This window comes from Ascaphus truei, chromosome 21 (assembly GCF_040206685.1).
Source record: "Ascaphus truei isolate aAscTru1 chromosome 21, aAscTru1.hap1, whole genome shotgun sequence".
Taxonomy (NCBI): Eukaryota; Metazoa; Chordata; class Amphibia; order Anura; family Ascaphidae; genus Ascaphus; species Ascaphus truei.
The window spans coordinates 10,913,606-10,925,661 of NC_134503.1; the positions used below are offsets into that span (position 1 = coordinate 10,913,606).

The following is a 12,056-nucleotide window of genomic DNA, read 5'->3' on the forward strand; positions in this document are numbered from 1 at the left end:
TGAGCCACCTGCGCTGAAGCAGGGAAATCCTGAAAACCTGAGGACCGGAGTTGACTCCACAACATAAGCTTTTTGAAATCCAATAAGAACAAAGGTAGCACGTATCAGGGCACATATGGTGCAATTTTAAGGCAAAAAATCTGCACCATACATAGCTTAACCCTCCCCTTCCCTTCCATGTTCACCATACATAGCAAAGAAAGACAATCTATTGCCAGCAATATGATTTTTTTATTTTTTTAATACATCTTTAATATACCTGGAGCAATTATCAAATAGCAAGTTGTTTCCCGCACATTATTTGATCCCTGAATCCATGAGTGTCAGAACAGAAGAAATAAATCACATTAAAGCAGCTGCTATTTTTTTGGGGGGGGGGGGAGTTCCACCCCTTTAATATGTGCATCAATACAATCCACACAATGATAAGTAATTAGCTAAGTTGCCGATCGATCCATTCGCCTGTGATCGATCGGCGAAGATTCGACTCAGTGGTTCACTCAATGACTGCAGAGGAGTATTCTGCAGTCAGTGTGACTTTGTAAATGGTTGCTATAGAAACAAAAAAATGGCTTGTTACATTATAATACATTAAAAATGTTATTCAGAGTTGTTGTTTTGTAATGCTACAAGTATTTTCTCATAGTACAGAACTGATTTATTAAAAAAAACAACAACAAAAACATGTACAGTAGGATATTGCTTGGTCTGCAGCTTCAAACAGTAATCTGTGAACTGAAATAGTAACAAGCTGATCAGACCCCAGGTGGTGGAAGGGTTGTATTTTATTTTTTGCTAATGCTGCAGCATTAAAGCACATCCCCCCCAGCTCATAAAGACAGGTTACTTACCACAACAGGGCACATGTCATACGCTTTTTGAAATCCAATAAAAACGAAGGCGGTTAGATACAAGGTTTTTTCGTTTGATTCTATTGGTGAGGTGCCCTGAAAAGCAATATCATAAAAACAAGAATCATGTCCTCTCACTTATGTTAGTTCAGATGAGATATGTTTAATAATAACGCTCATGCACTGACTTATATCATACAATGTGGCATATGTGTATCAAGGAAAAAGTGGGGGCAATTCTGGGGCTAACACTGGGCCCCCAGATGTATCATAAAAACAATCCTATTGGTTTCAATTGGATTTGTTTCTTTGATACATACACTGGCGACACACTTTATTCGAGCTCGGCTAGTCCCACGAATTCGGGTATACCCGGGTGTATTGAGGTTTGTGACTGTTTTCTGCCCGAGTGCATTGAGGTATTTTCCAGGCAGGGATTGAAGCATTTTATTCCCGTTGGCTGCAATATAATATATATATATATATATATATATACTGCATTACAATTCATGAATTTATGCCATCTGGTAGACACGCGAAGCATTGCAGCCTATTAAATCCTAATCATTATCATTTAACAGATCAGCCGCCCGTCAGCCAGGCATGAACCCAGGCTGGGAAGGCAAACGCAACGGGGCTTGTCAGAGGTGAGGAGCGGCGCATTCCAGGTATCTGCCAGGTACATAATGGGTATTTGCTCGAATAAAGTGTGTCGGTGCAGTATGGTGCTTTTTTTTGGCCACAGAATTGCATCAGTATGCCGAATATACCCCAATAAATGCAACGCTTTGTTTTTATAATATAAAGACCTATGTCTTAATATCTACATTTTATCTATGCTCTATGAGTCTCTTTTGTATTAAAAAAAACCTTGTAGATATGAACCGAATCCCTGGAGAAGGTTTTCCAAACGCTCTAAGTAGCATTTATCAAGGTACAGAACTATCAATACATTCATTTACCTACTGGAGTTAATGCTGTGAATCGAGTGTATAAAAACGGTATAGTAGTTTAAATACATAGTATTTGTTATTGCTGCAAATCGAATGTATAACACGTCAATACACATAGGTGCAAATGGAAAATACATTTTCCATGGATAAATGTCCTCCGAAGTGCTCTAATCGCCTCCTCACCTGCAGTTTTACTGGTTGATAGCTGGATTTGTCCTTGAAAGAGCCATCTTTTGACTGGCAATTTTGTGCCAGCCAGAGCAAAGTGTTACAGACAGACATGTGATCAATCGAGACATATTTTCTAACATCACCAAAGATTCGCATTGCAAAGGCAGTTAACCTGAAATAAAATCAAACGGGTTCAAGATACCGATTTAGGATTTGGCATAAAATCAATAAAAATTAATCTTGTAAAATTAGTCTTTAAAACGCCCTGGTACAGACCACAGTATCATATTGGAAATATATATTTGGGATTCATTATAAAAGGCATTTTGTTGAACTATTACATGGTTAAAAGTTATTTTTATACAGTAAGGTTATCTTCAACCTGTATGCATATGGTTGTTAGTACTGTATATCATCAAATTCATGACTCTTCCAAGTAAAGTATGCTAAAGATTAAAACTTTAATAAAAGTTCAGTCATGGTGAACTGCTCTCTAGAGAAGAATACAGCTCAACCTCGTTCTAATGTGATCCGTTACAACGCGGATCCGCTTATAATGCGATGCAAGAGTGGCTCCCAATTTTTCGGATTTATGAAGACTTTACAACACAATTATTGGTATCTTAAATACTTTATTGTACAATGCATACAATTGTATATTATTTTTAACGCGATCCGCTTATAGCGCGATGTGATTCTTTGGACCCCAATCACAGCGTTATAAGGGGGTTGAGCTGTATGTGTAGGTCTGCTGTACGCCCCACACATCTTGGTTGTTATTCCTATTACCCTAGGTGAGAGGGATAATCTTTAATCTTTAAAGAAAGACCTGTGAAGCTTGCAGACCCATGAGAGACAAACTTGCACTAGCTAGAATGTTTTGTGAGAGGGCCGATTATGAGAATAAAGAAATGTATATCATCAGGGGGGGAAGAATGAGAGAGTTAGAGAGGAGGGGGAGAGAGGGGAGTGGGGAGAGCAGTAGCAGAGATAGTTAGGAAGCAGGGGGGAAGAGAGTGACAGAGGGGGGGCTTTAAAATGTTTTTGCAGGGGGGGCCAAAAATTGGGCTTATGTCACAAATTATATATATATATTTATTATATATTTTCCCAGGGATATAGCATAACTGAGAATAACATGCTATTACATTGCATTCCTTTTTGGGGGCTTTTTGTTTTAATTTAGCAAATGCCTGTGACCATGCAAACAGCTGAAAGTTTGCGCAAGCTTTTGCATCAGCATAAAATCCACATATATCTTCTCTTTCCAAAGAAGGCTTCCACATACCATGTGCTTGGGTCTCCATCCCTCCAAACGCTATAAGAGTAGTCCGTGTTTCGGAATGACAGGATGCTAGTAACACCTTCGAAAAATCCAATAGGAAAAGTGAATGAATACATTAGAATGAATGTCAACGTCCTTTCCGTGGTCACCGAGCACAATCGCTTACCTTCCTTCATTTGCCTTCTCATGTTGAATTGTGAGGTTAAGGTGTTGGGGCCCAGTAAATCCCAGTTATCCACCGTTTCCAGATAGTGGTAAACATAAAATATCGGGACCACTCTCATAAGCTCGGTCTCTGCGCTACCCTTTGGCAGGCTGGTCAGATAATTGATTCCTTCCGAGTTAAGGACTGTGCTGATGACTTCTCCAAGAAGGTTCCCTGTTTATTGTAGAACCCATTAGTCACACAAGAAATGTGTAAGTGTAGGAGAAAATATCTGTAAAATATTGAGCCTTGATACCCTTTTTGTATATGGCATTCTGACATTTTTATAAGCGGTCTTTTCTGCTTGTCATCCAAGTGAATAAGAAAGAAAAAAAAGTCAGCTGTACTAGGACCATTTAAACTACATTGTTCCTCTCTGTGGATTACTTTTTTCTCTCTTACTCTCTGCTCCTCTTTGCTATAACTGAGACTTGGCTCACTCAGTCTGACTCTGCTCTGGAAGCTGCCCTCTCTTATGGTGGCCTCTCTTTCTCCCACACTCCGCGCCCTGATGGCAGGGGTGGAAGCGTGGGGCTCCTGCTCTCCTCTATCTGCCGCTACCATACCCTTCCTATTCCTCCCTCTTTTGGTTTTCCCTCCTTTTGAGGCTCACACTGTCCAGATTTTACCTCCTTTCCTTGTCCACTTGGCAGCCATCTATATCACTCACCTACCTCTACTCATCCCCCTTCTGTCTTTCTTTCTCACTTCGAATCCTGGCTCTCCTTTCTCTCCTCAGACTCCCCTGTTCTTCTCCTTGGGGACTTCAACTGCCATATTGATGACCCCTCTCTCCCTTGGGCTTCCCGCTTTCTCTCTCTCTAACTTCTTCTTTTGGCCTTCAACAGTGGACTGCAGCCAGCACCCCCACAAGGATGGCCACTACCTAGACCTGTTTTTCACTAAAAACTTTTCCCTCTCTGATTTCTCCATTTCCCCCAGTCCTCCCTCTGACCATCATCTCATCTCATTTTCTCTCTCTCGCTTCATCCCTTCTCCACCTCCATCTACCCCTCGCTTCATCAGAGACCTGCGCTCTCATAACTTGCCAGCTTTTGTTTCCACTTAACGCTCCTCTCTCTCCAGACCCTGACAACCTGATCAAGAACTACAACTTTGCCCTATCCTCCTCTCGATCTACTACATGCCCCGCTTTCTCTCTGCCGTTCTCGCTCTTCTAACCCCAGACCCTGACTAAATTCCCACACGTGCAGGCTGCGTTCCTGCACTCATTCCTCTGAACACCTCTGGAGGAAATCTCACATTCTTGCAGACTTCCTTCACTACAAATTTATGCTATCCTGATCCAACTCTGCCCTCTCTCAGGCTAAACAAACCTACTTTTCTTCACTAATCAACACGCACAAGTCTAACCCATAACGACTCTTTGTCTTTGATTCCCTACTCAGACCACCCTCAGCTGCCTCTTCTTCCTCCATCTCATCTCAGGACTTTGCTGACTATTTCAAGGAAAAGGTGGAATCCATGTCAGGACATCCCCTCTGTTTCCTCCTCCTATCCTACACCTCTTCCAAACTCTCCTCCTGCCTTCCTTGACTCTTTTTCTGCTGTCACAGAGAAGGATATGGCACTGCTGCTCTCCGCTTCTCCATCTACCACTTGCCCTTTTGACCCCATTCCCTCCCATCTCCTAAAACCTCTTGCTCCTACTATAATCCCTACGCTCAAACAGATTTTTAACTCCTCCCTCTACTCTGGTACCTTTCCCTCCTCCTTCAAACATGCAATAGTCATACCATTACTCAAAAACAGCAAGCTTGACCCTACCTATCTTTCTAACTATAGACCTGTCTCCCTCCTGCATTTTGCTTCTAAACTCCTTGAACATCTTATATTCTCTCGCTTGCTCCATTTTCTCAACACCTATTCTCTCCTAGACCATCTACAATATGGCTTCCGCACTGCTCACTCCACTGAAACAGCCCTCACTAAAATAACTAATGAACTCCATGCTGCCAAAGACAGCGGTCATTACACTCTGCTCATACTACTCGACCGCTCTCAAGCATTTGATACTGTGGACCACCCTCTTCTCCTTCACATTCTCCATACTCTTGGTATTTGTAACAAAGCTCTATCTTGGATCTCCTCTTACCTCTCCCACCGTACTTTCAGCGTCTCTTCTGCCAACACTTTCTCCTCCATCGACCTCTCTGTGGGGGTACCCCAGGGCTCTGTCCTAGGAACTCTCCTCTTTTCTCTGTACACTCTCTCTCTAGGTGACCTAATTACATCTCTTGGGTTCAAATATCACCTCTATGCTGACGACACACAAATTACTTTTCGACCCCTGACCTTACACCTGCTGTACAGACCAAAGTTTCTGAATGTCTCTCTGTGATATCATCCATCGCCAACTTAAACTTAACATAGCAAAAACAGAGCTCTTTATACTTCTTCCCAAACCTGGCCCCACTACCTCCTTCCACATTACTGTTGGAAGTTCAGTATTACACCCAGTAGCCCAAGCACGCTGCCTGGGAGTCACACTCTACTCCTCTCTCACATTCTCCTCTCACATTCAAAACGTATCTAAAACCTGCCGCTTTTCCTCCGCAATATCACAAAGATACGCCCTTTCCTCTGTTGCTCGACTGCTAAAACTCTGATTCAGGCCCTCATTCTCTCCAGTCTCGATTACTGTAACCTCCTGATAAACCTTTCCTAAATGTTACTTTTATGTCCGAAGCACATATTTCCATGATCTGTTATTTGTTATTTATACGATTGTCACGTGTATTACTACTGTAAAGCGCTATGTACATTAATGGCGCTATATAAATAAAGACATACATACATAGTTTCAAAGACAAACAGATAATCACTACACCAAAAATAAATCTGCAAGTTACCTTTAACACTTAGAATTCTTTCCACATTCGATTTTGGCACAGTGTTGGGTGGCAAATTATAGTTCAATTCTTGGCGTCTTCTAATAGTACCTGCAATTAAAGCAATTGAAGCAAACTGGAGTAATGTTTAAAAGGAGGAAAGTATAGAATTATGTGAATTCTAGAGCCCTTTCTGCAACTCGAATCTCTATGGCCATTGTATTTGGATTTTTTCAACAACCCTCCCAAATATAGGTACAGGAGGGCCCCAGATATACGGCGGGTTTCGTTCCAGGGGCCCGCCATATTGTGAAAATCGCCGGAAAGCGAATCCGGCGATTTTCAGTTGTTTGCATGCGCAAATCGGCATTTTCGCCGTTCTGTGCATGCGCGACCTATGGTCTGCGCGTGCAAACTACAGTATGCGCGCGCAACCTACGGTCTGGCGCAACCGCCCATTCTGCGCATGCGCGACTGAGGATCAAAGATGGCGGCCTCCTTCTCGGTACCGCCGTATCGCCGAGAAGCGGGGCACTGCTGTACCTGTATGAAGATTTTCAATTAAAATATACAGGTAGGACTAATAAATGTCCATCGGAAAATTGCACTTGACTACCAGAGCAGTGGTCCATAATAAATTAGTTTTCATATATTTGCATAATTGGGAAGGACAATGTTAATTCCAAATTCTTGCAAGTTGGGAACCTCATGGGGCACTCTTAATTAGAGATGTGTAAACTGTGTAAGAGCCCCAGTGAATTTTGCGAATTTCCACCTTTTTAATTCTGCACAAGTTCACCCTCTACTAAAACGTCCATGGGCATTGCGTGCTCAATTCATTTTGATTACTTTTCGTTTCAACATTCAATTAACCTTGTTTGTTTTTTTAACTGGAAAAAGTGCAGGGCTGCTATTTCGCCACTTTAAAAAGTGGAAATAGCGAATTTGGAAACACAGCTCTTCTCCTAATGTATATAGAATAGCAAGTAGCATCTAGAGAATTGGTGGGCAACAGGCAGCCTTTGGGCCAAGTTTGGGGGCTTCACTTGCATCCCCCAATAACTGGCCACTCCAGTAACCCAATCTCCACAGTGCAGAGGGAGTGAGATGTTGCACCTTCCCACTTCCTGAGCTTCCTTATGACAGCGCACTGATAAATACTGGACCACTGACCTGTGCTAATCACCAGTTCCCAGTGTAAGGAGAGGAGTGGGACTGTATTCACCAGCACAAAGGCATTAAGAAGCGGACTGGAGGGGGCAGAGAGAAGATTAAACCCGCGGCTGCAACGTCCTTCCAACCTGTGCAACATATATACAGTACATCTGGGTAATATGGACCCTTTTGAGGTATATCATGTTGCCCAACACTGATTTAGATATTCGATAGGAAGGATGCATTAAGCTGCACAGGTCCCAAATGGAACGGAAACCTGTCCCTGGGTTTAGAGCTTCTTGAGATACAAGAGCTAAAGACTCCAAATAATTAGTTGTAGTAATGACATTTCTACATTTTCTTTTCCTGGGTGTACTGCATAAGCACTTAACTTATATACAGGGCTTGTAATATTCAGTTCTATTTGTTATTGTGCTTTTCAAAGCCTACATTTAAGAAGTTATGAAACATATAGTACATTTTAAAATGGCTCTCATGATAAATGAAATTAGATAAGGGGTTACATGATTGATTTATTTTTTGTTACAACTCATACTGTATGTGATAACATCTAGGACTTAAAAACAAAAAGAGGTGTAACAGCTTTTTTGTAAATGTGCAGGGGAAAAAATGACGGCTTTAAACTAATCAAATCTTTTAAGTGAAGAAGTCACTATGTTTATTTGAAAATTAAGAAACATTTTATTTTCAACACGATTAGAAAAATGACTGCATTTCAATTAAGCGTATCCTCATCCACGTCTTGGCCACCCCCACCTAAATGGGTATTAGCGAAGGGCAGTTTGCTTTGGAGCGTACGTCCTGGTAATATCGGATCTATACGTCTAACAGTCATAAGACAGAAGCACAAAACGACTTCTTACATACCATAAATGCCTTGTGGGTCCAGTGTGTATGCAGCATTCCTCTCTTTCTTAATACCTTCTGGCTAAAGTGAAAACATGTATGATTGTTAATGTAACAGGTACTATCCTTTAGGCAGAAAATAGTAGAAAATAACAGAGCAACAGCAAGCCGGCCAGTGAAGACCGGAAATAGCACGGGAATTCGGTTTGTAGAAAAATATTAAGTTCTTTATTCAAAACATACATAATGCTGGCGATCCAAGCAAAAATCACCCACGCGTTTCGCACTCCTTGAGGTTGGTCTGCTTTCATTTTTTGGTAACCAGTTACAATATTAATTTCTTAGGGGCCGGTTAATGATCAAGCATTTGTCAGTCAAGTGTTCTCTTTACCCAAATCCCACCCTGTCTTTATCAGTGAACTAATAAAGATAAGGGGAGATAAACTCTGGCTGTACAAGACCCTTGCAAGACCAGTTTAAAGAAGCCAACTAGATCATTATAATTTTACAAAATGATGATTTTTGGGGGCTGGCAATGTTGGACTGCACCTTTAGGTGTCAATGGAAAACTTTCTGACCTGAAAGCACCGATGGTAAAAAAAAAAAAACCTCCTCCCTGAGCTTGTCAGGGCCAAGCCTATTGTCTGTTTTTCTATAGCCCCTAGAACAGGGGTCCCCAACGCGGTGCCCACAGGTACCATTGGCGCCCACCAAGCCTTCTGTGGTTGTCCGCGACTGAATGGCCAACTGGTTCCTAATACGGTGTAGATTGAGTGCGTACCCAGTTTCGTTTGGCGACAGGTTGAGGGAGCGTGGCACGACCCCCCCCCCCTCCCTCGGCATTCACCAGCTTCCATCGCCTGACCCACTTACCAGTCGTGACTAGTGAGCTAGCAAGTACACGGTGTGACAGTGCGTGGAATGTGTGTAACGTGTTGTTTTGTGTATTAGTTGGTGTCCATATATTTATTTGCCCTTGGGGAAAAAAATGGCTTACGTTAATTGGTGGGTGCCCGCCACTCTCTCCTGAACTCTCAAGTGTGCCCTTGGGCACAAAAAGGTTGGCGACCCCTGCCCTAGAAGGACCATTGAAATTATTTCAACAATTTGATATATTTGGCAAATATTGATTGTTATTACCACGAATATGTCAAAATGAAAAGTAAAAGCGTTTGGCCTGTATTTCAGTACAATTGTTAAGAGATGAATAAAAGGATACATACCACAACTCGCAATGTTTTCACTACAATTTCACTGCCTATTTCAGCAGCCAGAGTAAAGTTGACAGTGTGCAGTCCTAGCTCTAGTGGCAGTATATTGAAGGTAAAGGTCTTCAACGTTGAGACTGGAAAGTAGTGGAGACGATTGCAAGAAGTCGTCTGTGTTCGATCTTTACTGGTGGAGGAACTTCCAAACAGACATATTTCTTTGCCCACTGACATTGTAACACATCCCTGAAACATCGCAGCCATTAGATATTATGGATATAAAGGGGTGATGTATAAGTACTAACTAGGTACATATACTTGCCTTAACTTTGGCATTCTTGTAATTATATACAGAGGTTTTGATCTGGATTTGTTCTCCTCGTACAACGGAATAGGGCAGTTGCACATCTAAGAAGAGGTCTTTAAACACCTGTATCTTGATTGGATCAGCAACACAGATACCTAGAGTAACGGAGATGTAACACAGAGCATATAATCACCAGGAAGAAGAAGAAAAGATGAATGCACTACAGTAGGTTATATTTGTAAATCATTCTAATTTTAAAAAGTTAGTCGGCACATAGCGTTGCCAGGTGGCTTCACCAAAAGTCACACATGGACAATGGTGAAAGGTGAGACACACACTCTCTCACCTCTCCATGCTGTTTCCTCCTCTCTTTGACCCCACCCCCAGGCTCCTGACACATCTTCCTGATTGACTGCTGCTGAGTAATGCAGCCTATCACAATGGAGGAAGCCACCCAGTCCCTTAGCAACAGCCCTGCTCTCTCCCTACTTGGGGAAATCCCACATACATGTCCAGTATTACCTCTAAGTTTTTACTGGACAGAGTGTACAAATACAGGACAGTCCGGTTCAATACTGGACACCTGGCAACCCAATCGGCATCATAAAATTCTATAAGCAAACAAAGCAATTTATTACATCCTCAACAAAGACAAGCTCCAGTGTTAGATAAGGAATTTCATTAGCACGGAATTAGGTTTTAGAAAATGCCACATATTAATATATAGTAACTTCACCCTACAGGAAAATAAATGAGGACATACAGATGTGATTTCGTGTTTGCAAACCGCCATGAAAGAACAAAAGGAAGTGCTGAGTGCTTCCATATTTCTGGAATTATTGAAATTATTTAAGAAAGCGAAAACATTTCAATGCGCATGTGGGGGAGGCTCTTCACTACTTGCCTTTATCAGACATGCCAATCCCTTGGATTTCCCACGTGGTCAGAGAATCTGGGACAGTTATTGAGAAGGTCTTTGAGCCCAGCCTAAGGAAATATTCAAATTGTTACCAGGTGTATCGGATACGTCACATGGGAAGGAGCTGGTCAATAAAATAGTGCAGTATATATCTGTATATGTAAAGCACTGTCAATTGGAAAAACACATTGCAAACGTTGCAAATCAGTAACCAAAGACGGAAACGTTGACCTGGATTTCAAGACTACTATCCATTATACAGAGTCCTAATATTAACCGATGGCTGTGCTTTAAACTCAATCTCATACATTGCTATTTCATCACAATATGGAAACCTTTGTGCTGGGAATCCCATGCATGCACACGCCATTCCCTTAGCACAATTACTTGTTTTTATATATGTTAATAACCATTTATATTTAAAGCTATGGCATTTATAAATTATATTGTCCCAAACGTACTGGGGCAGATCTATGATGATGGGAGAAGGTGGGGGGTGGGGGGGTTTAATTATCAAAGTGTGGCTGAATTAAATACTATTCCTTACTCATCATGCTTCATCGTTAATTATTTTGTCTGTTAAAATTGCAATACTTCCTTTGTTACTAACAATTGCTTAGAACTGGGGTAGCCAACTCCAGTCCTCAAGAGCGACAAACAGGTCAGGTTTTTAGGATATCACCGCTTTTGCACCGGTTGTGCAGTCTTCGACTGAGCCACTGATTGAGCCACCTGTGCTGAAGCCGGAATATCCTGCAAACCTGACCTGTTGGTACTGTAGCTATCGAGGACTGTTGCTAGCTGCCCCTGGCTTAGATACATCAGTGTTTAAGCTTGGCCTATTTATAATGTAACTTTAAAAAAAAAATTACCTATCTGTTATGCTGTGCACCTCCCACAGCCAACTCTCTGGGAAGTAACTTCGAATATCTGGTTCATCAATATCAAAAAGGGTCCTGATAACTGAAAGAGAACATGGTACCACGGTAAGAATGTGGGCCGGAGATACAGTATACACAATAACTTTTTCTGACTAAGGCAGGGGTTCTCAGCTCCAGTCTTGAAGACCCCCCCAATAGGTCAGGTTTTCAGGATATCCCTGCTTCAGCACAGGTGGTGAAGTCATTGGCAGCCGCTGATTGAGTCACCTGTGCTGAAGCAGGGATATCATGAAAACCTGACTTGTTAGGGCGGGGGGGGGGGGGGAAACGGGAGGATTGGAGTAGAGAACAACTGGACTAAAGGATTACAAGCTGCAGGATATCTGTAGTTATTTAACAAGA

At 42.0% G+C, this 12,056-nt stretch overlaps 1 protein-coding gene across 2 annotated transcripts in view; it reads right to left on the minus strand.

The window, feature by feature from the left end:
* Positions 1-12,056, minus strand: part of C5 (complement C5) — an 81,465-nt gene that overhangs the window by 31,946 nt on the left and 37,463 nt on the right. For both annotated transcript variants that reach the window (XM_075578957.1, XM_075578956.1), the window contains exons 18-27: positions 11,646-11,736; positions 10,759-10,841; positions 9,870-10,009; positions 9,563-9,793; positions 8,361-8,421; positions 6,339-6,428; positions 3,427-3,639; positions 3,264-3,339; positions 1,988-2,147; positions 852-947 (exon numbers count right to left, since the gene is read on the minus strand). In XM_075578957.1, the coding sequence (XP_075435072.1) occupies positions 852-947; positions 1,988-2,147; positions 3,264-3,339; positions 3,427-3,639; positions 6,339-6,428; positions 8,361-8,421; positions 9,563-9,793; positions 9,870-10,009; positions 10,759-10,841; positions 11,646-11,736 (1,241 nt within the window). The remainder of the gene's footprint in view (positions 1-851; positions 948-1,987; positions 2,148-3,263; positions 3,340-3,426; positions 3,640-6,338; positions 6,429-8,360; positions 8,422-9,562; positions 9,794-9,869; positions 10,010-10,758; positions 10,842-11,645; positions 11,737-12,056) is intronic.